Genomic DNA, 26,531 nt, shown 5'->3' on the forward strand with positions numbered 1-26,531 from the left:
TGTTTTCCTTTTTTCCTGTCGAGGTATAAAAGAAGGTTAGATTTGATTACAAAAGCACTCTGCGACATTGCAGAGTTGAGCAGTTCGAGCGTGGTGGCAAGTATCAGAAATGAAAGCTTAAATGAAGCATTGATTTTCGGGGAGAGTTGCAGCTCTCTTTCAGTTCATGGAAGCACGGGAGACATTTCCAAACAGAGCTGTGAGTCTACAACATTTGCACATGTTATAGCTTTAGTGTGGCGGTTTTGTTTAATTGATTTTCACAATGAACATACGTTCCTGTTTCCTGGGATTTACAGCAGAACAATGAGGCGCTTCCTATCTCCTCTGCCACGTAAAGACACAAGCAGTCATTGCTTTTCCCACTAGCCATATTAAATGGTTTGTTTTCTCCCGAACACATACCTCTCTCGTGTTTACCATAATTCAACGAGCCCCCATGGGCTGACAGTCAGCATTTTAGCACTTATTTTGTTGCACTAGTTGAACATAAAATGGGGAAATTCAGGACAATATTTCTTTGTTCCTCAGACAAGATATTTGTGTTTGGAGGCAGAAGTTGTCAGCTGGCATACAACCAAAGAATTTTGGTTTCTTTCTTTGTGCATTCTCCGTTCACCTGTGTGTGTGTGTGTGTGTGTGTGTGTGTGTGTGTGTGTGTGTGTGTGTGTGTGTGTGTGTGTGTGTGTGTGTGTGTGTGTGTGTGTTTGTGTGTGTGGTTACATGGTGCTGTTTCCACACTTGAAAAATAAAGGAACAGACTTTAAGTGCACTGACTCCAGGTCATCGTTAAAACATTAATGATTTGCATCTTCTCAGAGTCTCAGACCACACTGATTTAAAGTCCAGGTCACGGCTCTGAGACATTACAACTGCTATGTTTTGAATGTCGCTGCGAGGCGTTGTTCTGCTTTGTTGTGGTGGAGTAAATCAGCTGAATGTAACCCCAAAGCGAACCCCATCCCTTCCTCCCTTTATTATCTGTCATGAGAATAGGCTTGATGCTACGCTTTAGCTCAGCTCTGGCTTTCCAGAATGGACCATCAACAGCTGACAGTAATTCACTGCTATCCTTTGTTGTCAGATGATGTTTCCGGTGTTTGCTTTCATCCTGCAAAAAATATCAATGGAAAACCTTGCATTAGTCTTATGTGTCGCAAATCTAATGGTAGCCATCCAAACAAAAGCTTCACAAAAGTTATTTTCTTATGGGCAAGAGAGCAGTTCACATATTTGATCAAATCAGTGTTTAATATATTACGTTTAGTGCAGGAGATATAATGGACAACTAAGCAAACAAATATAAATTTCACTTAGCATTCAGGAGTTTGAGTCATAAAATATACGTTAAGTCCAATAGGCCGTCGTCTTTTAGCTTCATTTTGCCCTCCAACAACTCCAAAAGGAAATGTCAGGCTGTTTGGCTGTTAAATGTTCCTCTTTGTTCACCACTAGCAACCAACTCTTCGCTTTCTGACACACAGATGATGCAACTTCCTGTAAATGGTTATCAAACCATTTTTTTGACATTAACAACTAAAGATTGTGCTAAAAACAATAAAATTAAGTCTTTGCGAAATGTCAGTTTCACTTTTTCATTTTTGCACACTAAAAATATTGAGAACACCTTTTCTTTCCCAGCTGGTGAAGAAAAATAAAATTCATGAAATGACTTTTTTCTTAAAAAAAACTCAAAGATAATGCTTTTTAATGGATGTTCTATACGAAGGTTATTGGTTCTTTTGGCAGTATAATTTATTCTATACTTGTCACCTGGCAGAGCATCATCAGTGCACTCTTAGCAGTGTAATTAAAGTGGTACCCCCCCTCAAAACAATCTAAATCTTAGTTTCTTAAAAACGTCATCATCTTTTGAAGCGAAAAGACAAAATGTCACGTGGTTGAATATCCTACTCTTTTAATTACAAGAGAAACACCAGCTCAGTTTCTGAAATCCAATTCTGAGTCCGACTACGGAGGACCAAATCCTTCTTTTAATTGACTACCAAAACCATCGCAGTCCGCATCGAAGGTGCCAGATTTAATTGAGAAGAGATGTCAGCTTCGAGATTGGAAGACTCAACTCCAGTGGTCCTCGGAGTCTGGAGAGAGTCAGCAAAGTCAAAGAAAGCCCTGAACTTTCAGACAGCATGAAAGAAATGAAAGCAGGCGATACAGATAGGAGGCAGGGAAATGGCCAAGAGGGGCAAAGAAGGCAGGAGTAAACGCGGGAGGGAGGATAGGGAGGGGATGTGATGGAGGAGGACGGTCAAAGAAACGGAACAGAGGATAGATATGTCCCTATTCAGCTGCCAGAGAGTCTCTCTGCTGCTGAATTACACCTGATCCAAAGAGTGCAGACAGTTCCCTCCTCTGGGAGAGTTAGGGCCTATAATCCTCCGAGTTGATAATGAGAGCTCAACCTCAATGATACATCAGCCCAATGGAGAAACTTAACAGCAGAGGCATCATTCTTCATTGCAAAACCCTGACACGTTTATTACCTTGCTTTTCTGAGGATCCCTATTTATAGCGTAGCAACGCTGCAAAAGATAAAAAGCGAGCAGCAGCCAGGAGAGGCAGCAAGTTTTAATACCATACCACACAGCAACGTTTTTTTTACATTTAGATTGGAGCGGCGTGCAAAAGAGGATCGTGCAAAAAACGTGAAGGCTCTTCGTTTGTTAAATTTTTTTTTTAACTATGTTGGTGTTTTCACAGTCATGAATAAAAATGTCTCCACATGCAGAGGCCATGGATCTTAATTTGCATTCAGGGGCCGGCCTTTCTGTGATGCTGATCAATTTAAAAAAAAAAAAAAAAAAGATCAAATAGACACTGTTTCTACCTCGTTTACCTTGATCTGTTTCTCCTTGTCTTTCTTTCCATGGTGCAACAACAACAAAAGCAGCAGCAGCACAAGCAGTACGAGCTTGCTTGGCTTGGTGCTTATTTTTATTTTTTTTTAATTCCTCATCTCACTGGCTAAAGAAATTGGAGGATCTTTGGCAGCCTCCTCTGTGTCTCAGCACCCGACAGAGAAAACAAATGTGCTTCTCTTTGTAACGATCACTTCAGGCCTTTGCTATCTCCCCAGCAAGCCAAAATATCAAGAAAAGCGCACAAGCAGGCCCCAATCGAGACTCTTAATGAGACCTAATGGTCCTAATTCACAGCGTCAATAAAAGATCCTTTATTTTCTTTCTGCATTCAAGGCAACAAAGATTATGTTCCCCACAACAACTGGAGATGCAGTGATTTTGGAGCTTTTAACGCTGAGAACAAAGATAACGCCTCTGATTGGAGGGCTCTGCAGTGTACTGATTGTTACCTGTGTGAAAAAGATACGGCATTTCAATAATATGACATTCATATTGAAAATGTATTTCAATGAGGAGAGCCGCATCACCATTGATGAGACAAGAACAGCTCGTATCATAGAAAAAAAAGTCATATCAGTGCTGTCTTTTATAAAAAATATAACAATAATAGGTTCTTTCTCCTTATTTTAAACAAAACTTCCTTTTTCTCAATAGAAAAGGTAAAATATTTTCTTTTCTTTTTTTCTGAGAGGCGGAAAAATGTTTTTTTTGCATTACGGTTTCTGTAGTTTACCCATTTTCTGAATACAGTATGACAAATACAGTCTGTACTTTAACCTTTGGAATTTAAACTTCGGAGACAGTCAGGCGTACTTACGCGGGCTGTTTTCAGTATAGCTGCAATGTACCAATGTTCCCTTTAACCTTTATATATAAGCTATCGCTAAACGCTACAATTTAGCGATGGTCCCTAAATGCCTCACAGCCTTATTGGTTGATGTTAGCTCGTTGGCTGCACACGGAGAAGCATCCGGTTCCTGCACTGCAACTTTGACAGATAAATTGCCAATTTGACAAAATGAGTGAGTGAAATGAGTCCATGTAAAGCTAAATATAGCTGTGGCACTCTGCTGTGGAAACATAGCAAACGTTATGCAATTAAGAAATAATAAATATCAGTGTAGCTGTAGCCGAACAGTTGAAATTTGTTCCGAAACAACAAGGCATTTTTTGATACTAGATAGTACCGAAGCAATTCAGTCAGAGTCGTAAAAGTACTGAAGCTCAGGCCTCAGCCCTAGAGCGTAATGATAATATAATAATATATTTATTTATATAGCACTTTTAATTTAGTTCATAGCTTTGTTTAGTTGATTAGTGTGATTGATGTCACGGGAGACATCATCGGCGTAGAAAGTAGTTAATATTGTATTTTTTGATAATGTGACCTAGCATATAGGTGGTAAACAGCAAAGGTCCAAGAACAGATCCCTGTGGAACTCCGTATCGTATCGATGCCGGTGCTGATTTAAAACTCCCATTTTCCAAAACTGTGTCTAAACTTATCGTTTCTGTTGCGCAAACCAAAAAAACGATCTGGTGTTCAACATTCTTCCAAACCCGCTGTTGTTTTTCTGTCATTCTGTTTTTTTAAGATTTTGTGTCACACTGAAGTCCACCATGTGCCTTACAGAGTTCGGTAAATCCACTGCTCACACTGGTCACCCGACACTCATTAAAAACCTGCATGCACGTCGTATAAACTCTACCGGAAGCTGACCTTCGCTGCCAATAATCATTCATTAATCATCATTCATTGAATCGGCCGCTTGATACTGACGTTGTAGCGCCGTTACACAGTTGCTGACGTCTCTGTCTTCGTCGGAAGGAGATACTCATTATTGAACGTAACTGACTGTAAATTAACTCCAGTGCAGATGATCAGTAACCTGATCGTGCCGGAATCGTTCGGGTTTCTCAGATAGTCTTGAGCTGTAAATGCAGTTCTGTACATTTGAGGAACGCGGCGTGTGTGTGCCGGGTACACCGGGTTAATATCACTGCGCTGACTTCTCTACGAGCAGCTGACTCCTCTTTTCCCTTGTTTCTCTTGATAAGCAACTCATGTCTCATGTTGTTTGTTATTCTTACAAAATTTCATTATAGATTGTGATCAATTTTCGTCTTTTGGGCACATTTGGAATCACACGAACGCAGCGATCTGGGCGCCCGCAATCCATTTTGATAAAAGTTGGCTCTTTTTTTTATTTTTTATCAGCAGCGTTCGGAGGCAGAGTGAAATGAGCGTATAGGCTCATCTTCTTTCTGCTTCTCCGCTCAATTGAATAACTAAGTGAAAAGTGCGATGGTCAAAATTAAGAGCATGAACCAATCCAATCAGGCTTTTATCTCTTTTTCTCTGAGGCTACTGTTTGACCTTTTCTTCCTCTAATTGGTTTACGGAAAGTCTCTCACAGCTGCACTGAAGCCCGGCTCGATAAGTAAAGGCTGCTTCAAATGTCTTGTTTTTATTCCCCCATGTGAGATCTGAATCATTCAAGCAATGTCTTGCAGGAGTAAAACAAAATGTTTCATATACTGTGAAAAAACATTGCCCTTAAATATTAACCGAGGCTAATCGATTGTGCAGCTTTAAAAAATGAATCAAATGTCTGGTTAGGAAATGTGTTTTTTCTTTGGAGATTAATAGTTTTGTTGTTGATTTGTCATTTTAAGAGGTCAAATGGTTCTTTTTGGTGACATTGTACTATTAATCACGTAATTAATGACCCCTTTGTTAATTACCATGTGCGTCGTATGACCCGTTTTTAGAAATGTCTGTGCTCAGACGTGTCCGAGTCCTGATCTCTGATCTGATATCTGTTGGTTTGTACTGCATTGTTAATATGGTCGGCCGAAATTGTGGCCTGTTTGGAGACAACAACAAAAAAGTGCATTTAGCTACATGGGCTAACTGTGGCTCATTGACCGGGCTGCTAATGGTGTCTGACCCAGTTTTTCATAATCATGCAGTCATCTAGCGAGAGAAGAACAAAAACAACAGCTTGTGTACATTAGCAGACAAACCACTTTACAATTTAATTTACATTCACCCTCAGACACACCTGTGGCGGCCCCGCGGGGAGCACTGTGGGGCTCAATGTCTTGCTCAAGGACACTGTGACATGCAGGCAGGAACAGCCAGGGGATTGATCCATGTGATTAGCGGGAGACCTGCTCTCCCACCGGAGGTCGACTAATAAATCAAAAAGCAGAAACAGGAATTAGTTGAGAAGTGTTTGTAATAACCATCATATTTAGTCAACATGACAACAGATTCAGGCCTTTCTTGGATATATTCAAAACTCTGCATTTTTTTTATTCTATTTTAGCACCAAAACAAACATTATGTACACTGTTAAAAAAAAAACACAAAAAAAAGACTTTTTTTTTTTTTTTTTTAATTGACAGCTGGTGAATTCGTCAAATAAACACATCGAGTTTCACTTATTTCAAGAACCTTGCGTCAAACACTAATATCAAACACCTTTATTTTCTGAACCTTATATTAAAAAAAAAATTTGCTGCAGCTGTGAGGGGGAAAAAAAAACCCTCGAAGCTCCCAGAGCACTTCGGGACTTGATGTCAATTCCCCCGCCCCGTAGATGACCTGCAGTTGCTTGTTTTTTCTGTAAGTCCAAGCAGACGGCGGTGTAGTGCAGAGCAGTGGCTGCTGTGTGTTCGAAGTACCGAGGTTGTTGTTGTAAACCGACAGAGCAGTTTTCCCCCCTCAGCAAATGAAGTAGGAGGTTTCTGTTACCAACGATGCAGAGATGTACAGCCCCCCCCCCCCCCCCGAATGTATTAAGAGAGCAGTCGTTCCAGTCCTACAATTACATGACCTCGGGTTAATTTGAAACCAATTAGCATGCGCCGCCACCGCCGCGACTACCTACGACCCGCGTCCACCGAAGGATTTTTTTTTTTTTCTGAGTACAGCATATTTTAAAAATAGTTTCAAGCATTTATTCGCCGCTGAATGCAAAAAAAAAATTCAGCTGTTATTTTAATTTTTTTTCACCAATAGTTGAAAAATTTTAGAGCTGCGTTCGTCGCTGTCGCCAGCCGTCCAATCACAATGAAGGAGGGGTGGGACAAGTGCGGTTAACCACCGGTAATGGTCGCTAATCGGTCCGGCTTTCCGAGTGGCTGTGCAAACGCTAATACGGACCCAGTTTCCAGACTCTTTTCTCAGAAAATAAAAGAAGGAGCCGTTAGCTGTTTTGCCCCAAGATATTTTCCCCATAAACTGCCATTATAAAAGAGACTGCAACCAAGTTTGGTTGGAACGTGCAGGGGGATCTCACGGCGTGTGAAACCCTGACGCTGGACAGCTTCAGGTGAGCAATTTTCATTCAAGCAGGAGCCGATCTTCGGGTGCAGGTCAGAGGAACGACTGGCTTTGGTCGTCGCTGTTGCGTTTACGCGACATCTGTACCGCGAGGGTAAACCGCCACCATTCCTCCCGGTGCGCGCGCGGGGTTGCGTTCGGGGACCAGCAGACCACACGGCCCTCAGCGAGGAGTCCGCGCTGACATCTCTCAGAAATGACTCACTTTAAAAAAAAAAAAAAAAAGCCTCGGCTGTGAGGACGCCTGACGCCAGGCATGTCAAAATGAATCACGCCACGCAACACATGGCACCGACTGTGTTGTTTTGCCGGGCTACTGTCGTTGGCACAAAGTGATGCACTGGCCGTGACCCGCGATGCCACCGGATGATGAGCGGAGACGTGCGGTGCTTCGTGGAGCTCCTGGTCCCGAGCGTGTCGGCGGGACCGCGGCGAAAGCGCTGTCTCTCCGGAGCTTCAGCGCGCTGACAGTTTGTGCTGTCTCTGGAACTCTGCGGTTTGACGGGTTGAGCTTTTTCCTCGACTAAAAATGCTTTTTATTATTTTTTTCTTTATATTTTTCCATGTCAGTGGTTTTTCTTGGGAGGAAAAATAAAAAAAAAAGAGTCCAAAAGTAGAACAGAACGCTCCAAAAAGGATCCACATAAGCTGCCGATTTTCGTCGTGTCATTTTTCCATTAGTTACCGAAACCTTCCGAGTTTCTTATAGAATGTGATCGCGGTTATAAACGTGACTTTTTATAATTCACGCGAGCGAGCTGGGAGACGGCAGCGTGCGTTATTCGATCCAGCAATTTGGGGCGGATTGACATGAAATTTTGCTGCAGACGTTTGTGCTGCCACCAGGAGGGATTGCAATAATTTAGGTCATGGCTTCACTTTTTCATATATTATTGCTCTGCATTAAAGTTAACTCTGACTTTCATTCACGGCCTCGGGCCTCGGCTCGTGTTTTTTCTTCTTCTGTGTCGGCGTCTGAGGACTCAGCAGAGCGGCCGGCGTCACCGCAGATCCTCCGCGCTGAGGCTCTCCGAAAACGGGAGCGTTTCACTTTTTCATGAGCACAGAAAGTCAGATTTATGAGTGAAAAAAAAAAAGTGAGCAAAAGAGAAGCAAACGGTTTGTTTTTGTCTGTCCCATGATTACAGACAAACACACACACACACACACACACACACACACACAAAAAGACTGAGGCCGCTAACGATTCCACCGGGCACGTTCGATCCGCTCGGTGGAAGGCAGGACGGTAATGGATTGTGCGCCTGGGTGGCATCTGCACCACACTGCAGTGTCTGCTAACACTGTCACAGCAGATGTCAACGTAAGCAGCCATCAGCGAGCCAAACCAATGGATCAAGTGCTTTGATGGATGGGATAATGTTCCTGAAAGGACAACATATTGCAATTTTAATTGTGCTCGGCTCACTTCTGATGCTTTTAGCTGGTTTAGCGGTGTCTGGCCGGTCGCACCTGCTTTCAATCAGGATCCGCTATCAGTGACTGAGCAGTCCCCCCCCGCCCCCTCCGTTTCACCCCCCCTCCATATCGCACCGTCAGTACGTGCCATGTAGAGACCAAACACGGTGTCAGACCTGAGGGAGAAAAATAAAAAAAAAAATGCAATCAAGAGTTTAAGACTGACGTCTATCAGCCGTCCTGCTGCCTCCGTTTCGCGTCACCTCGCGGAAGATTCACGATGACGCGCCAGTCCGCCCGCAGTCGAAGCTGCCCTGTTTCATCTCTCTCCTCTGCTCCTGTTGAGAGTGTTACCAGAGAAATAAAAAAAAAATATATATATATATATATATATGAAGACGAAAATGACAAACAGCAACTAATTTCTGTTGCTCGTTTGCTGAAAAAAAGAGTAATATGTCCCTCAAATCAGAGAAGTGTGGTAACATTAAAAAAAAAAAACTAAAAAAAAACATATTAAGACTCGTGAAGGATGACTTAGATTTGTTGTTTGCTTTTGCGTATAGGTGTAATTAACACCTTTGGAGAACCAAAGCTAAATGTATATATAAGTGTATACGCTTGGGTATGTACGTCTGTCTGTTCGTCTTCGAGGAGAAAGGTAGAAACGTCACATTTGTGACTTGTGAATTTGTTTTTCACACTCATTTGCGAAAAACTCACCGTATTTTTCCCATAAGGAAAAAAAAAGTTGAATACATTTCTGAGTCGGATGGTTTATGAGCAACAGACCATCAGCCCACCTGTTTCCCTCTGGGGAGAACAGGATGTAACTTTTCTTTCGTGTACCACTTTTACCAGAACTTGAAAATTACATACTTTAAAATTACATACTTTTGTGTGTGTGTGTGTGTGTGTGTGTGTGTGTATATACATCGATATATATATATATATATATATATAAAATCAACCTGGTACTTTCAACACTTACAGTGGAGTTCGGAAGTTTTTTCTTTTTCGAACTTTATCACTGTTATATCACCCACAAAGACTGGTTCTTATGAAGCACTCAGAGGTATTCGGTTCAGCCTTTATTATGCTTTAAAAGGATAATCCACCAATTTCTCTTGTCTTTGAAAAGACTGTGAAAACAGATCATAATGTCACGTTTTCTTTTGGATCTACCAAGAAGCTTTCACGAGTCTTAAAAAACACAACAACAAAACCAACTCCAGTGAGGTCATCAGTAACAGAAAGCTTGGTTTTGAGGCTCTTTTCAGGCTAGACGAGAGGCTGTCTGAGAGACTGGAGTGCTGGTAAAATTAGTCAGATGTTGAGTCATTCAACTGTAGAAAGATGTTGGATATCCGGTGCTCCATCTCGGCAAGGCATGTTGTGTATCATCTGTGGAGCCATGACATCCAGTAGTTTGTAAGCATGAAATTTTAGCCCAAAGGAAAGGATGCAGATGTTAAATCAAAAGGGACCCAAAATAGATCCAAGGGGGACACCACCAAAGAAGATACTATCTCCCAACACCAACATTAAATTGCTGACTTAAAAAAGTGTCTTTTTAAGAGGTACTTACTTTTTAAGAACGTTTTTAAAAAAGTAATTCTGACGTAGCCTGGTGTTCCAGACTCAAATTTACTATGTGAATCTATGGGTGTGGGTACGCTCTATAGGGAATCGTTCGCAGTCCTTCCATCCTAGTAGGCGTAGACCTCAGGTTAACTTTAACCAATCAGCGTGTCCTGAAACCGTCCAACACGCTGCCACCCGCTGCAAGTACCAACAGCTCGTGTCCACCAAAGTGCTTTTTTCTAAGCGCAGCGTATTTTTGATGGTCGCGCCGCATTTTTTCAAACGGCAGCAGCATGACGAGAGACCGAGTGTATTTTCTGCACTGATCGCTGAACTTTTGGCGTTCTTTCCCGGTCGCTAAGAGTTCAGCTGAGGGAACGCTGATATGACCAGCGAATCCAGACTGTATTCACAGTCAAGGAACCTGAAGCTGTGAGCGATAGTCTGGCGGAGGCTAGTTGTGACTGTCTTTCGACTGTCAAAACTCAGGCATACTGCACAAGGCAGTGCTCATAGATGCTAAAAACTACTCAGCCTGCAGGAAAATGAAGAAAATGAGGTAACATGTCACAGATAAACAGCAATATATTGTTTTGTGATTTGTTTGGATCTTTTCTCTTGAGGCTGTGGTCTTGAATCATGACACAGTTTCTTGTTGGAAAATGACGAGTTGCTCTGGCACTCGCTAAACAACATTGCACATATTGACAGGCTATATTAGGCAGCATCCTATTAGCGACACTCTGTGCTGCAATCCTTTTCTTCAACATGAGGTATCAGTTGCTTCTCATGTACCACAGCAGCTACTGCCCCATTTTCTAATTAGTGAACAATTCAGGGCTACATTTTCTATAAAAATAGTTCCCTCAGAGAGAAATGGAAAATTCTTTGAACATCTTCCAGATTGTCACTGAGGGCTTCCTCTGAATTAACCCTCCAATGATAAGATGTGAAAATCAGATGGAGCGTAAAGAAAAAAATGAAACGGCTTTGCTGCTCTTTTCTTTTTTTATATATATAGTTTCACATTCTTTACTTTTTGAGAGATTGTAAGACGTCTTTTTAGTTTGATGTCTCGGCTTGTCTGTGTGTCAGTGAAATTCCACCACTTTCATTTTTCCGTCTGTCCTCCTATTTTATACATTAAGATGAAGGAAAAGTCAGGGGGTCTGCCAGGGCTTTGTTGCTCTGCACTGTGATACGCTCTAACCCCCGATGCAGACTCCGCGGACAGCCAGATAGTGCTTGCTTCACTTGATTTCCTCAAGAGCTGGCCTGAGAGACAGATGCACCATGGGAGAGCAAAATGGACAAATAGCGGTGTCCTGCACGAAATACCTAAAAATAGCCCAGTCCAAACGGACACTATTAAAAATAACATCGAAGCTGTTCTTACACAAACCAGACACTTTGAAAAGCAGCGTTTTTCTCTGTGCTTGTTAAAGACAATGCAGATTTCCTTTTGATTTTGCAAATATTTTTAGAGACTAATTAGGTGCGGGAGTGAGGCTTACACCTTCCACTGTGGAAATGTCTTTATGCAGCAAACCATATCCTGGGCACGCTCCAAGGAGGATGAAATAGATGCCAAGAGATACTTAAGATTGATTTGAATATTTAGAACCGTAGCTTCTTTATTTGTTTATTTTGTTTAGATGAATCATCCGGCAGCGTGGTGCTATCATTCAAAATGGCAGCAAAAATGTTGCACCTATAGCAACTCAGCATCATGCTTTGCATTTTAGGCAGACATCTCATGGCGGTTGAGCAAAAAGTAATGTAAGAAAAAGAAATAACTTTCCAATTTTCTTTTTGACGCTGCAGTAGGTACATTTCAGGATTTCCATATCACCCCTACCAGAGTTTTTTTTTTTTTGCCTCTGACAAATTATTAATCCCCTCTGAAGACGATATGGGTTTCTCTAGACTTTTAGAAACTGTGGATCCAGAATAGCTGGAGTTATATGAGCCGCGGTTGTTATGGAAACATTTCTATCTAAAGTCTTTGAAGCTGAGGTCGGATATGGTGTTGTGAAAACCGCAGCACCTAAAACTCTTTTTATTTTTTCTCCTGGGGGATTCACAGTGTATATAACAGGTCTATCTCGGCACACTGGAAAGGTTATTCCTCCCGTAGTCTAGAAGTCCAGCTGAGATGATGAAGCAGATAGGCTCGCAATCTCAGTCCTGCCATGCACGCCACTTGATTGGTTTATCAATTGACCTTTCCCTCACCTCGTAGCGCCGCATTGATCCTGCAGCTCTTCTTTGAATGCCATGTCGTCTGCTCGAGCAGAAACGTAGGTTGTACCGCTCAATGATGAAGCAATTCAGTGAAGAACATTAAGATATTTGATTCCTGAAAAGTTCAACCAGAGTATCTTTATAAGTATTTAAGGTGATCCTTAAATACTGAGTATACACATATTGGAACTGCATTATATATCTTTGCAACCCGGTACCACGGCAAACTGTGAAATAGCCATGCTTTGGGCTGTCTAGGCGTGAAAGTTACACGTTTTCCTGTCGCGGACCAAAACGAAACCTACCGCACGCTTACAGCCATGTGATTTACAGGAAAAGGAAACTTATTGATAAAACACGTGGTTTGGGTAAGGAAAAGAAAACATGGTTGGGGTTAAGAAACCAAAAACAGCTCAACAAAAGCATCACGTCCTGGACTTTTGTTGCCTCTGTTGCGGGACCTTGGTCACATGACATTTACTTACGTGCAAGTTTCACACTTTCAAAGCCTAGACAGCCCAAAGCGTGTCTATTTCACGCTTTAGTCGTGAGACTGGGTAGATCTATGTTTATATATATTACATGTCAAGTTGCTATAGGGTGAGTGGACCATTTATACATCCATTCATTTTTACCAAAGATAGCTGCTCGCGGTGGGTGATGATGAACGTCGAGTTTTGTGGCTGGAAAACCAAAACATTGGCCCAAAATAGGCGAAAGGTATTTGTAAAATAGAGCCAATGTGCCGTATTGGATGATATTTATCTGTGGATACGAGCAACTTCACATTAAACTTCACCGCTTAATGAATTGCTGATATGTTAAAATCATATTGATCAGTGCGAATTAAAATATTGGATTTTGCAAACTGGATTTTGGATATTGGATTTTGCGCTAACTCACACACAAAGTAACTAATGAGTGCATAACGATTACTAATATCAGAGGCTGCATCTCACAATATTGATTAGGATCCTGCACTTCATCATCATCATCATGAGGTTATTTCTTAAACTATTTCTCTTATAAAAAAAATAATAAAAAAAGGCCCTTTAGGTATCAAACTAACTTCACTGTCATCACTGCCGTTTGACAACCACTGCGTTTTAAAGTGGTTTTAATTAGGCATTCTATTAGTGCACAGCTCAAAGTCTGCGCCTGTCTGGTTTAATAGGTCAAAACAAATTGTTGTGTGAACGGAGGGGAAGAAGGAAACAAAACAAGACAGACAAGTAAAAGTTAAAAGAGGATGGTGAGGCAGGCGAGGAGGGATGTGAGGAAGAGAGACGGCCGGAGGGAAAAGGGAAGAGAGTGAAGGTGAGGAGCAGAGGTTGGGGCACATTAGGAAAGGAATATGAGAAACCACTGGGAGAATGAAGATAAGAGGTAAAAAAAAAAAAAAAAAACGAGGGGAGAACGATGCCAGGGGGAAGAGTAAAAAAAATTAAAATAAAAAGACCCGATAGAGATAAAGAGGCTTTAGTCGGGAACGAGGGAGCGACGGACACATGACGGCTGGAATAAATGAGAGACAGAGAAAGGAGGGTGGAGAAAATGAGAGGGGGGAGGGGGGGGGGGGGGATTCAGACGGTGAGAGGTGGAGACAGAAACCGTGAGAGGCAGCATGAAGACGCGGAGTGACGGAAAGAGAAAGGGAAGGAGGGAGCTGGGAGGGAGGAGAGTGAGTGATGTCCAGAAGGGGCACGGCACTGCAGTCCTTCTCCCTGGTGTGGCCTTGATGGGACCGTAACACGCCAGCAGCTATACTGCATCCCCCCCCCCCCCCCCCCCCCCCCCCGGTGGAGCGCGTTCACACACGCAAACACAACTTCCTTTTTTCTTTTTTTTCTTTTTTTTACATCTTAATTCCCTCCCCTCTCATCCGCTGATGGCCTTAATTTCACAAGTGGTAGATGTATTTAATTTGTGTATAATACTTGATGAGATAATTGCAACATTCAGAGTGGCGAGTTTTAGCGGTAACCTCGGTTGTTGTTGCTTTTTCGCTCTTTCTTAATCTTTCCTCGCTGCGATGGTGCGATCGTAAGACGCATTCGAATCCCTCCAAGGCTATAGGGGCTTCTTCTGCCTCTGCGGCTGGTGCTTACATGGGCATAATGATGTACCCGTGTGCCGTGCATGCACATGCGGTGCTGCTTACGCTTGACATATTACCCTTTATCTGCACCACGTCACTGGAAACATAAAGATGAAGGGAGTCGGACACGATAACGCAGTGCGCCAACGTTAGCACCAGCTCTCCGAATTCTTTTTTTTTTTTTACCCCCAACTCAAAATCCTCACATTATTTGAGGCTGACATTGGAGGATTGGCATCACAGCGTTTGCGTGGCATGTAGAGATGGCTCAAGGCTTTCTGTCACACCCCCCCCCCCCCGACTTACAGAAACTCTGCATGGATCCCGAAACTGTTGAACATCAGAAGAGAAAATGTCACTGTCGAAGGGCAATTCGGCAATTAGAGCCAACAGAGGACAAAGCGTCCGCTTTTTCTTTTATCTTTCTAATCAAAAGAATCAGAACAATGTAATAATATTAACAATTCCCTTGATTTAATTATTACAAATGTTTTCGATACTATATTCTCAATGTAAAAATCCATATTTTATGAAGTATGTGTCGTGAAATATTGATGAAAATATGATGAATTTAACTCATATTTGCTCTCCCCGTCCGTTCTTTAACTCGTCAGAAAAGTATTTTTAGCTTGCTAAATGTTGGAGTAGCAGCTAGCTGTTAACTTTGTCTGTCGGCCATCACGGCTTTATTATGGCACTTCTTTGGTCCCGAAAAATAAGACGAAGTACAAACACTCAACATGAAACCTTTTTGAAATAACATTTTAAGCAACATATGTAACCAACTTGCTGTCACTTTCAACTAACTTTATCAATGCTTTTTTACTGCTGGGCCTGGAGTCTGGAGTTTATGGACTACAAAACAAACAAAGGCTATAAAGTGAACAAAAAAATGGTATAATGTAAACAAAATTAAGGCTATCAAGTAAACAAAAAGGGCTATGTACTAAACTAAATAAATGCTAGGTACACAAAAAAAAAGCTGTAAAGTAGAGCTTAGGTTAAGTGCAAAGTTGATGTAACACCTTACTGGATCTGTTGTGTAATAAATATTTTATAGCGCAATTTTAAAGGTCTCTTTAATTGCAATTTTATGATGTTTTATTTGTAGTCTTGATACCCATAAAATATAAATATGTTGTGGTTGTAAATCCCAAATATACTTTTACATCTCATCTCTTAATCATCTCTCTGGAGCTCCAGCAACAACAGGCTGTTTTGTGCCTGTGTCTTTAAGGCGTATTAATATTGACGACCCTCTCTTCTGATTGGTTGACTCTTTTCTGAGTGACGCACGCCCAGACCAACCACAGCTTGTCCTCGATCTTGTAGCTTTCTATCTCCGCGACAGAACGACCGGCCTCTGTTTCTTGCTGTTGTTTTTAAAACAGCGGGCTTTGTTGAGGGCGGACATATAACATGAGCGTGAGTTTGTGACATCACAAACTTACCGACATACAAGACAGCACAGTCGCTGAGTGTTTTGACACTTAGACCTGCTTTATAGTATATATATATATATATATATATATATATATTTTATTTATTTATTTTTTTTTTTAAAGAAATGGAAATCTGAATTTAGAAAGCACCGGATCTCTTTAATCTTGCATGATTATTAATTATCTGCATTTATTCAATTCATTTTCGATCGTATGAAAACAAAAGGCAAAATATGATGCCAGATACTCCCTATTATTGTCTCCCCCTTCATTTGACCTCTCTATTTGTCTCCATTAATTTGTCACAATGTTATTCGAAAACCTCTCCGCGTAGCCGCTTTAGCCACTTCGCATCAAGTCAACGGCTTCATTTTCTCTCGTGGTCATTGCCAAATTGTGAGAAAGGTTTCCGCGGTTTTTTTTTTTAAGCCGTGCTCGACATCAGCCGGTGACTCTGTCGCCTCCGGTTGACATTGTGTCTCATAAACAGCTCTTTTCAATCGGCAAAATAATTGCTCAGCTGTTGACATGCTACCAAAGAGGCGGCGAAGCTTAATCACTTCCAGATAATGATCGCTCCCAGCTGCCATTTTGGTGTCGCCGGTTCTGACGTTTTGTTTGCAGCCTGTTTTCAGATGTGTGTGAGACTATCACCACTGCAGTATAACGGGACATTTTGCAATCGAAGGCACGGAGAGCTGTTTTGTTACGAACGGAGCGTCCAAAGCGGACGTTTTTATCAAATCGTTTGAGCCGAAATACCAAAGGGTCTAAAGAGATGTATTTTGGGAGATGTTGGAAATCTTTTTTTTAAATTTTTTTTTTTGTTGTATGCTTTGAAACCACTGGAAACTTTGAACAGAATAAAGTGAATTATTAAACGGGATTAATTAACAAAACGATATAAAAGCTGCACAGAGGAATCTGATTAATCTCATGCTAATGTTTCTTGTCCGTTTTTGTTTTGCTTCATTCTCTTCACAAAGAGAATTAAACAAAATTAGAAAAACGTGTCAAATCTGCCTTTTTTTTGGTTATTATTCACCTTTAAAGCCAACTGATTTCGGGGCCATCATTCAGCCTGAATGAACACATGCACTGAAAGCCAGGTTTAATTTAATGGCCTCTTATCGTTACCTGACACCTAAGGTGACGCCTCCTCGGGTCGTGAACACAATTAAACTATTGCCCCGCTAAAAGAGGAGCTTGAGTTTTTTTGGTTTTTTTTTTACCTCAGAAAAGTCCCTCACACCGTCAATAGCACGCTACGGGCTGAACCAACATTCGGAAAACGGTGCGTGGCACTTTGACTGGAGGAGACGTGGACATTTAGTTCTGCTAATAATATGTTTTCGACGCTGTTGGTTAATTGCCGAGGCAAAAATGCGACTGACATTTTGATTCAATAATTACAGGTCAACGAGGGGGACTCAGGAGTGGGAGAGTGCACGTCGAGCACAGATGCTCTTCTTTACTCTCGTCCTCCTGTTGAACACGAACCGTGAACGCTTGTGAGCAAACATGTAAATAAGCAGAAAGAACATCCTGCCTGGTGTTCTTTGAAATCATCCGGGTCTGCGGCTTTAATGCATTAAACATGGCGTGAAAAGGCTTTTCAGTTCCCGGAGACACGTCTTTTTTGTTGTTGTTGTTTTAGTTTTTTTGTTGAAAGATTTTCTTCAGACGCACTGGAAGGGACAAAAGTAGTCTCTGTGTTTGTTTCAGCCGGTGTCCTCGTTGTTTCGACGTGGATTTCAAATGCAGACTGTCATCAAAGGGGTGCGCGGAGGGGAGGGAGAGGAGGGGAGGGGAGGGGGGGGGGGGGGTGAGACGACTCGTGTCACTCGAGCAGAAGAGACCACACAAAGCTGCAGAAACACACACACACACACACACACACACACACACACACACACACACACACAGTTTCTCATAGATACAGTCATTCCTCCAGTGGCATCCCGAATCACTTCCGACAAAATACACACAAGCTCTCTCACACACCCGCTGATTCAGTTGTGCAGCCTCACGGAGAAGAGTCCATTTTCTTCTCGTTCAGCGCTGCCCTCTCCCTGACACCGCAATCCTGCCCGGACCGAGCCGTATGCTCACAGTCTCAGTCGGAGGATCCCTCGGGGGCCCGTGGCACGTCGGGGGTCCCTCGCCCCGGCGGTCGGCTCGATCGGAGGCCTCGTCCAGAGGTTTAAAGGGCCCGGACGTCGGCGGGGCCCTCGGAGCATCGACCAGGGCATGAGTACCAAAGGGAGGTCGAGCGAGGGGGAGAGGAGGGGGGTTGGGGGTGGGAGGGGGGGGGGGGGCCTTCTTCACAGACTTCCTTCTTATCCCCACCCTCTCCCACCACCTCCCCCCGTTCTGTCCGAGGACTCGGCCGCACCTCCCGCGGGCCCCTCCCGGCCAAGTGACTCAAGTGGAGCTTGTCAGGTTGCTTTAAAGCATGCCGAAGTTCGTTGGGGGGGGGGGGGGGCACTAACGAGGGACGTGGATGCTACTGAGGAGGAGCAGAGGTCGTTTAGTCAGGGAAGGAAAACAGAAGAGCGAAACAACAGCACGAGGACCGACGCACAGAAATAGCTTCTTATTATGTAAAGCGAGGTCCCCCCCCCCCCCCTCCCCCCCCTCCCCCCCCCACACACACACACACACACACACACCGTGAGGTCGGGTCAAGTGTGTTTTGAATGCTAAATAATTGCATGCCCCGGGCAACGGTCCCTCCACACACCTTTGACTGCCCTCCGTAACCCAGAGGTGGGAGGTGTGGATGTTGCTACCAGATGGTTCGGTGTAATAAACAGTGTTTATTTTTATTTTTTATTTCCCCCCCCCCAGCTGTCCCCGTGCTGCAGAGTTGCCACTCCGGAGCGGACCACTGATCCTGTCACGGCACACTCGGCCTTCATGTCTTGTGATTTGCTCCGAGCTTATCAAACACACACACACACCCCCCCCCCCCCGTCTGCTGATTATCTCACCGTCGGATCGGGCTCCCCCACGGGGGGAAGGGATGGGGGGGGAGTTGGGGGGGGGGGGGTCTGCAGGATGCGTTGACGTAGCATTGACAGGATATCACGCGTAGTTTGAACTGCCCTTCGTGACGCTTCTTGTGCAAATATTGTAAAATGCCGAGGCGATAAATTGTTTTGCCACGCGGGACCGCAAGCCACAGAAAAGCCTTCAAGAAAAAGACGATCTTCCGTCCTCGCGCTCATTTTCCTTCAGCTCGGTCAGACGGCGGCGAGTCAGCCTCGACGTCCGTCTCCGTCGCCTCGCTTTGCCTTACATCTTCCAGGACGGCCCGGAGGCGTTCCCGGGCCGGACCGGGTGTATAACGACGGCCGTGTGCTGGATGGGCCCCGGGGGTTTCCTCCCGATCTGATTTCAGATCCGATACTCCTCTGCCTCCTTCCTCTGTAAAAGGAGCACTGCTCCTACTCTTCTACTCTCAGCTCCTTCTAAATGTCCAAGCTCCAAGTCTTACAAATAATATGGTTTGACAATTTCTTCCTTTTTTTTTTTTAAACTTTTTTTTCAATCAGGGTCTCCAATCCAAGTCAATTGTAAAAATTTCCCTGACTTTTCCCCCCCGAAGCTGAAATTTTATGACCTGTAATAAACAGAAAAGCAGGCTGCCGTTGTACCGAGCAGAGAAGAAACGGCAACATTTCTGTAAAAAAAAAAAAAAAAAAAAAAAAAAAAACTCTTATCTTCGTGCTAAGCTAAGCTAACCTGCAGTCTGTCGGCGTCCCATTCGGAGACGGTCATCGGCAAAGTCTCCGACAAAAAAACAAAATAAGCGTATTTACCGAAAAGTCTTGCCGATGCTTTAAGGTCGCGCTCCCGTGACGTAAACTCGTTTTGACCGCCGTGTCCTGTAATCTCGTTGTTTTCGGTCGTCGGTCGTCGGAAAGCAGGTCGGAGAGGGTGAAAGGGGATCGCACGCTTCGCCCTCTCCGACCTTCTTTCTCTTCGCAGACAACAGCCCGGCACGGCGGCCGTCGTTCTCCCCGAGACACGAACTCCTTCGCTCGCGTGTGATCCCCGATTTACTTCGAGCGTCTTATAAAAAAAAAAAAATTAAATAAAAAAAAACCCCGATTGTAATATTTCAATTGTCCTCTCTCTTCACAGGTGATCCTGATCCTCACGAAGCTCTACGACTTTCACATCGGCAGCGTCACGGAGAGCACGCTTTGGAGGTGAGCACGGAGGGCGACTTTCACTTCATGAAATATGCGGATGTTTGCTCTTTTTTTATTTTTTTATTTTCGAACGCCGTGATGCGCTCTCGAGTACCAGAGGGTGGAATTAGCCTCTGCGGGATTAAACCCCCCCTCCCCGTGTTTATCTTATTGTTTCATCCGTTAAAGATCATTCCCCGCTGACGGGGAAACGAACCCGACCACATCGAACCGTGGCGGTTAAACACCTGAAAACCAAATGCTCTCTTTTTCTTTTCCTTTTTTTTTTTGTGCCCAGCTCATCGTCCGTCGGCCCTCCTCTCCCGCCCCGTCTGCGGTCGCCGCGTTCGTCCTGTCCTCACCTCGGGACGGGCCTCTCCGGCGCGAGGGTGCCGTTCGCCTCGCTCTCGCTCTCGCTCGCTATTATCCGATGCGCTTCAGCTTCTTCGCCCCCGCTGGGAGAAAAAAAAACAAAAAAAACATTGTGAAACATTGAGAGCGCTTGTAAAGAGGAAAAAGACACTTGCAAAAAAAAAAAAAAAAAAAGGCAAGGTAACGCATCCCCGATGGGCTGCGACTACGCGGAACCTGTTTTTCAGACGCGTATCGAAGCGATGCGCGTGCGGTCGTTTCCCCCGTCTTGAGTTTTAGGGCGATACCCCGCGCAGGACAGGGTGTGTTTTCCAGGGAAACCGGACTTCTTCAGGACGAAGGTTGTTGGTTTTTTTTCCTCTGGTAACTGACCGATTGAACTCCTTCTGCACAGCGACTGTCCGAATGTAACTCACCGACCGCGCCGTCCTTCAAAATTTCTCTCAAGCGAGAACCCGCCGTGGCGTCACCCGTTGGTTCGTGAGTCTCCGGTCTGGCATTTTGGTCGTCGCCATATTGGGTTTTTTTTTTTTAGACCTGGAGACCAACTCCATAAAGTCACAAGATTGTAACAACTTTTCCTTGTTCTTTGCCTTTGCAAACCGAAGGTGCAAGGACAAAATAGAAGGACTGGATTATCTAGCTTCAAGCAGTTAGCTTACAGCCGGCCATATCGCCACTGGGGGATACCCAACATAACTCTTGTGTTACTTCCAAATATATTGTTACCAAACTGCATTCGTTTATGGGGTCACAGACAATTCCCCCTTTTACTGCAGAGGGTGGTTAGAAGGAACTAGGACGAGGAAGGACAGCATTTTATTTGTTCATTTTTTTATTTTCTTGAGAAAAATAGAACAAGAGTGACTTATTTTTTCGCAACTCAAGGACATTCGGTCCTTTGATTCAGATCAAATTGCCGTTTTTTTTGACTGGCCCCTCTCGCCACTGATACCAGTTGCACTTTTGAGTTCAAACGACAGCAGCTCTGTTTACCAAAAAAAAAAAAAAAAAGAGAAAGCAGTATTCCATCTGCGTTCCTCTTTTAGTTTTTCCTTCAGAGATGACAGTCCTTTAAAGCACAAAACATTTACACTTCTTAAGTTTGTTCGCTCTGCCCAGCTTGAAGTGGTAGCTTGACAATGATAAGCAGTGCCAAAGTGACTGCTCGACATTTTTGACATTTAGACAGCTACTGTGTAATTTGGATCCCGAGGCCAAAAAAAAAACCACAGAGCGGTGTTTGAATAAATGCAGAGAAAATGCAGTCCCTTGATATGCCGCGGTAAGACTGCGCACTGACATTTGAGCTGCCGACACTGTATCAAAAAATCGTCTGCTCCTGAAATAATTAAATGATAACGACGTTTGGCGATGCGAATCTGTATTTCGAAACTGTCTGCGTGCACGACGGGGATAAGACGTAAATGATCCTTTCAAACTCTTGTTCACCTGTGTTTACCCCTTCAAAAACTTTGGAAAAAGAAGAATCGCACGTTATGTGCAAAAGTGGAAATCTGTTCACTCGGAGGATCCCTGTAGTCCCCGTTGCGTAAACACCCCCAGACATACGCCCCGTCGTAACCGCCACAGATGGCGGAGAGGGAACATAATGTGGCCTGAAGGAGAGGTGAAAACCGTCACAATGCAAACTGAACGCGGCCGGAAGGTAACTTCTGGAAGAGCAACGTTTTGTTGCATGAGATGCATTCATAAACCGCGTTGTCCTACGTTACTGTTCGGTGATCTTTGCCGACCGGCATCGGACATATTTAACGGAGCTCCCTCAACATAATGTCCTCAGGAATATTTGTTTTTAATGGAATTTTTTTTTTTTTTTTTTTTTTTTTATTCAGCCTGATTTTGACCCAATTTTGTCATTGCTGACAAATGTCCAGTGTCAGGCCTAAATACGAACGTTCGGAACGACCAACAGCGATGCAGCGTCGGGGGAACCGCGCAAAACCCCGATGAAAAGTCCAGCGTGTCGGGAGTTTTGTGTTTTTACCTGCTCAGTTTGACATATCCCACGACGTGTACCTTGACATCGACCGATAGGACGACGGTCTGCGTCGCGCATCGTGTCTCTGCCGCTGTGATTGACAACTTCTCGACCCTCCTCCCCCGAAGACAAAGGAACTCGTGTCCGAAACGTGAACGCTGATCGGTCCGGGTCAGACGTGTAGCGCTGCGAAGCCTCCCTGACAACGATGTTCACATTTTAGACGTCGCTCTTGCTTCGGCTTCAGTGCCTTGATATTTGCTCGTGCTGCTGCGACTATTTGTGTCGCTTCATTTAGCTCCGCCACCGCTGCCATCGTTTAAACTGCTTTTGAAACGAACATTTGACTTGAGCAACATCTCAAACCAATCCGACCGGTCGCTGATGGCTCAGCCATGTAGAGTGGTTCAGCAAACGTTAATGCCAGACGGGGTTTCCAGACTACAATCCCAGTGAAGATTGAAGCTGTGAGCGGTAAGGTGGGCGGAGCCAGGCCTGTCTAGAACATGTTGTTAAGATATTTACGGAAACCTTTTTTGTGTGTTTTAAGGTCATTACCTACAGTTTTGGGGCACTGAACCATCTGCGCCCTGGAGATCTCTGTACTGGAACCAGGTCGTATCTGTTGACAACGCAGCCGTACGCCTTTCTAGAAGGTTGCAGAATGCGTTGCGTGCAATGCGGCCCGGTATCACTGTACAAGACGATGGATACGGCATTGTTGTGCCTTATCAGAACAGGCTCAGAGTCTACTGACTAATCATTATAAGCCTGTTATTCACTCTCTATTTTTACAGTTTTGGAGACGAGGACTTGTGTTGTCTCCTTTCCGTGGAGCCCAAATGTTCTCCATTTGCGCCTCACATTTGTGGGAGCTGTCACTAGCGCAAGTCCCCAACCGGTTACATAAGAACCCTCAAGGCAAGGCAAGCAATATTGACAGGATGTCACGGGATTGTCCTCTGCTGCCTAGCACTTTTTTTTTTTTTTTTTTTTTTTTTGCACACCAATGAAAGATGATTGAACTAGCAGGAGCCCTGACACCGTCGCCGGAGATAAATGCGTCGCGACAGCTGAGCTCCGAAGTGAAGCCGCAATCAGGTGAAGTAACTTATACATGCAGTGAGAAGGGGGACGTCACTGCGGTTGGAGAGCAGCGTCGTCGGCAGCCCTGTCAGTCACTCGCAGGCCGACAGCGAGGGGAGCAGCTGTCCGTCCGGGCTTCGCCGTCCCACGTATCCGACGCCAGGCGGGAAAACATGAGGAAGGACGCAAGCCGAGGTTGTTTAAATAATTTCACAAAGGGGTAAGAATAGAAGGATAAAAGACAAGAGGAGCACTGAACTGTGCCCAAACACCCTCCCCCACCCAAAAAAAAACAAAAAAAAAACAAACAGCTGTCTCGTGTCAACTCGGGTCCGCGATTCGTCTCTCCTTTGCCAGCTAATTGAGATCACAGCTCTGATGGGGTTTGAAGAGGAGCCGTCGACGAGTGTTTATCACTTCACTGGAAATCGTACCGAATGGCGAGTCCGACGCCGTCTTTTTTTTTTTCTTTTTTTTGTGTGCAAAAGGTCAAGGCGGTGGCAACACCTCAAAGTTTTGGCCAGTCAGTCTGTCAAATTTAATGAACATCCTGACCTTAAACAGTGAAACCTGATCAGACAGCCTCTGCATAATTTTCAAAGGGAGCCTTCACATATGTACGGGGTGAGGGTGGGGGGGGGGAAGGAAGGGGCGGGGGAAGGGGAGCGATGAAGGCGAGCTATTCATTGTTGACAATAAATCAACTCAACAAAACACTTCTTCTTCAAAGTTGTTCAGCCTCTCTCATCTGGCCTCTGGAGTATTGTCCCTCTGCGGAGGAAAATTTATCAAATATGACAAGCGGGTGTACTCATTTGCAGGTACTCAGAAGTGGGCAAATTAATGCCAACACCAAAGTCAAGTTGTATTTCCCTCCCGTCACCGGACGAGTTTGACACATTTTATACTTGTACTTTTTGAAAAACAAGCCTATGCAGCAGTTGTTTTCTCGGCAGTGTGCGGGGAGTTTATTGAAGTCGCGCTCGCAGTGTGTTACTGAATTACTGAGCTGGAAAGCACGAGGATGAGCTGATGTTCATTTCTTTTTATACGACGCACACAAGCAAGAGTGAGGTGTTTATTTCTTCTGCAGCTATGACTCAGACGTCGTTGCAATTCTTAATGCAGGTTTGGGAAGTAAAACAACAACAACAAAAACATCCTCTGAACTGAGTGTACTGTCAGAGTCGGTAGGTTTCGGCATCGCGGCTGACCTCGCCCGTGGTACAAAGTGTCCACCGGGCTTTGATTAAAATTTTAAAAAAAAAATCTCATTTCTGTTACTGTCCAATCCCCGGTATCTTGCCGAAGCCTGTAACACGACCATCAGAAGATATCGAGCCGATGTCACGTTTCGCCTCCACGGGGGCGAGACAAGTACGCGCACCTATGACCAGCCCAACGCGTGTCGAAGAAGGTCACGTAAAGAAGTACGAAGACGGGCGGAGTCTGTTGGAGGTGGTTGGATGGAACGAACGCCGGATTTTCAGGGGACCAACGTTGGAGTATTACGAAGCCTTGAGTTTTGGTCGGCGCCATCTTTGCTAGTTCGGAGCAGGGAGTGACCGTATTTGGACGAGCTGGGAGGAGGAGAGAGCGGTGGATCTGACTCGATCTGATTGGAAACCCGAAAGACACTACGTCCCCGCCCACCGATAGCCGTAACTACACTGCGCCACTGCCCTGTCAATCAAACAGACACGCCCCCAAAATTGGACCGATAAATGGAACCCAGAAAACTAAAAAGAAAGCGACTTTAGCTGACAACACCGAGATAACTCTTGGAGAAATTCTATTGAATTATTTTGCTTATTTGTAATTATATTTATTTGTTATTATTTATAAATTTTGATTGACTTAGAATGAGACTAGTTGAATGGGTGTCTATAGAGCCGGGGGCTTTTTGGAGCCAAGCTCTAGTTGCACTCGGTGGTTTTAAGGCACTTCTGCACGGGCCTCATTTTTCAGACCCGGAAGCTGCGTCCACTTTTAAATACAGTCTGTGCTCTAAACCTAACGATGTAGTTGTTGGTGACACTGACACGGTAACCTCTAGTGGACTGATCGGTCTATTTACACTTTCAGTCCTTATTGCAGCCCCCAAAAAAGTACTTAAACTCTGTGACTTTGTCTTGTAGCTTTGATTCTGTTGTTGACACCGGCTGCTTGTGATCACCTTCACCGGCGTTTTGACCAGTTTTATAAAAGAGAGGAACACAGAGGGTGAAAAACATCCACTTTAGTTTCTTCAGCAGTGGTAATGAGATCACTTGTTCCCTGCAGCACCCGAGACCAGCCGCTCAGCTTCTGAGAAAATGGTCACGTTGATCAGAACTTGTTGCTATTAGTGTCTCAGACCGATGTAATATCCTGCAGGTATGTTGAGCAACGCTACGTTGCGAAGGGTGTGTCGGATATACTGTAGTGAACGACACGATGCACGTCATGTAAGCAGGGTTGCCAGATTGTGCTTTTTTTTCTCGTCCAAACGGGCTATTTTTAATCTGATTGGACAGCCGCGAAGTTATTTTCGGCAAGCCTGGACTACATTTTGTATCGTTTAGGTGTTTTCTCTAAACAGCAAAAAGTGTAATTTATATTCAAATAAATCTCCTCTCTTTCGATCAGCGTCACTGAGCCTGACAGGAGAGGTTTAATACTCAAGTCAAGTCGGTTTATTTAAAGCGTGCATTTACACAGAGCATTATTCGACCAAAGTGCTACACATCAAACACAATTAAGAGAATCAGATGGACTTGAAACAATTAAGCCGTGAAAAACAAATTAAGATATGGAACTAAATTAAGACAAATTAAAAACAATATTTAACCAAATCAACTCACACAGACACA

General features: G+C 44.1%; 1 protein-coding gene across 1 annotated transcript in view; it reads left to right on the forward strand.

Moving 5' to 3' along the window:
• LOC138208248 (VPS10 domain-containing receptor SorCS3-like) overlaps positions 1 to 26,531 on the forward strand; it is a 198,875-nt gene that overhangs the window by 55,570 nt on the left and 116,774 nt on the right. Inside the window, 1 exon segment of the mRNA XM_069166008.1 lies at positions 20,170 to 20,237. Within this exon segment, the coding sequence (XP_069022109.1) occupies positions 20,170 to 20,237 (68 nt within the window).

The sequence above is a fragment of the Embiotoca jacksoni genome, unplaced genomic scaffold (genome assembly GCF_022577435.1).
Source record: "Embiotoca jacksoni isolate LCO1_2020_lvr unplaced genomic scaffold, fEmbJac1.0.p SCAF_36, whole genome shotgun sequence".
Taxonomy (NCBI): domain Eukaryota; kingdom Metazoa; phylum Chordata; class Actinopteri; family Embiotocidae; genus Embiotoca; species Embiotoca jacksoni.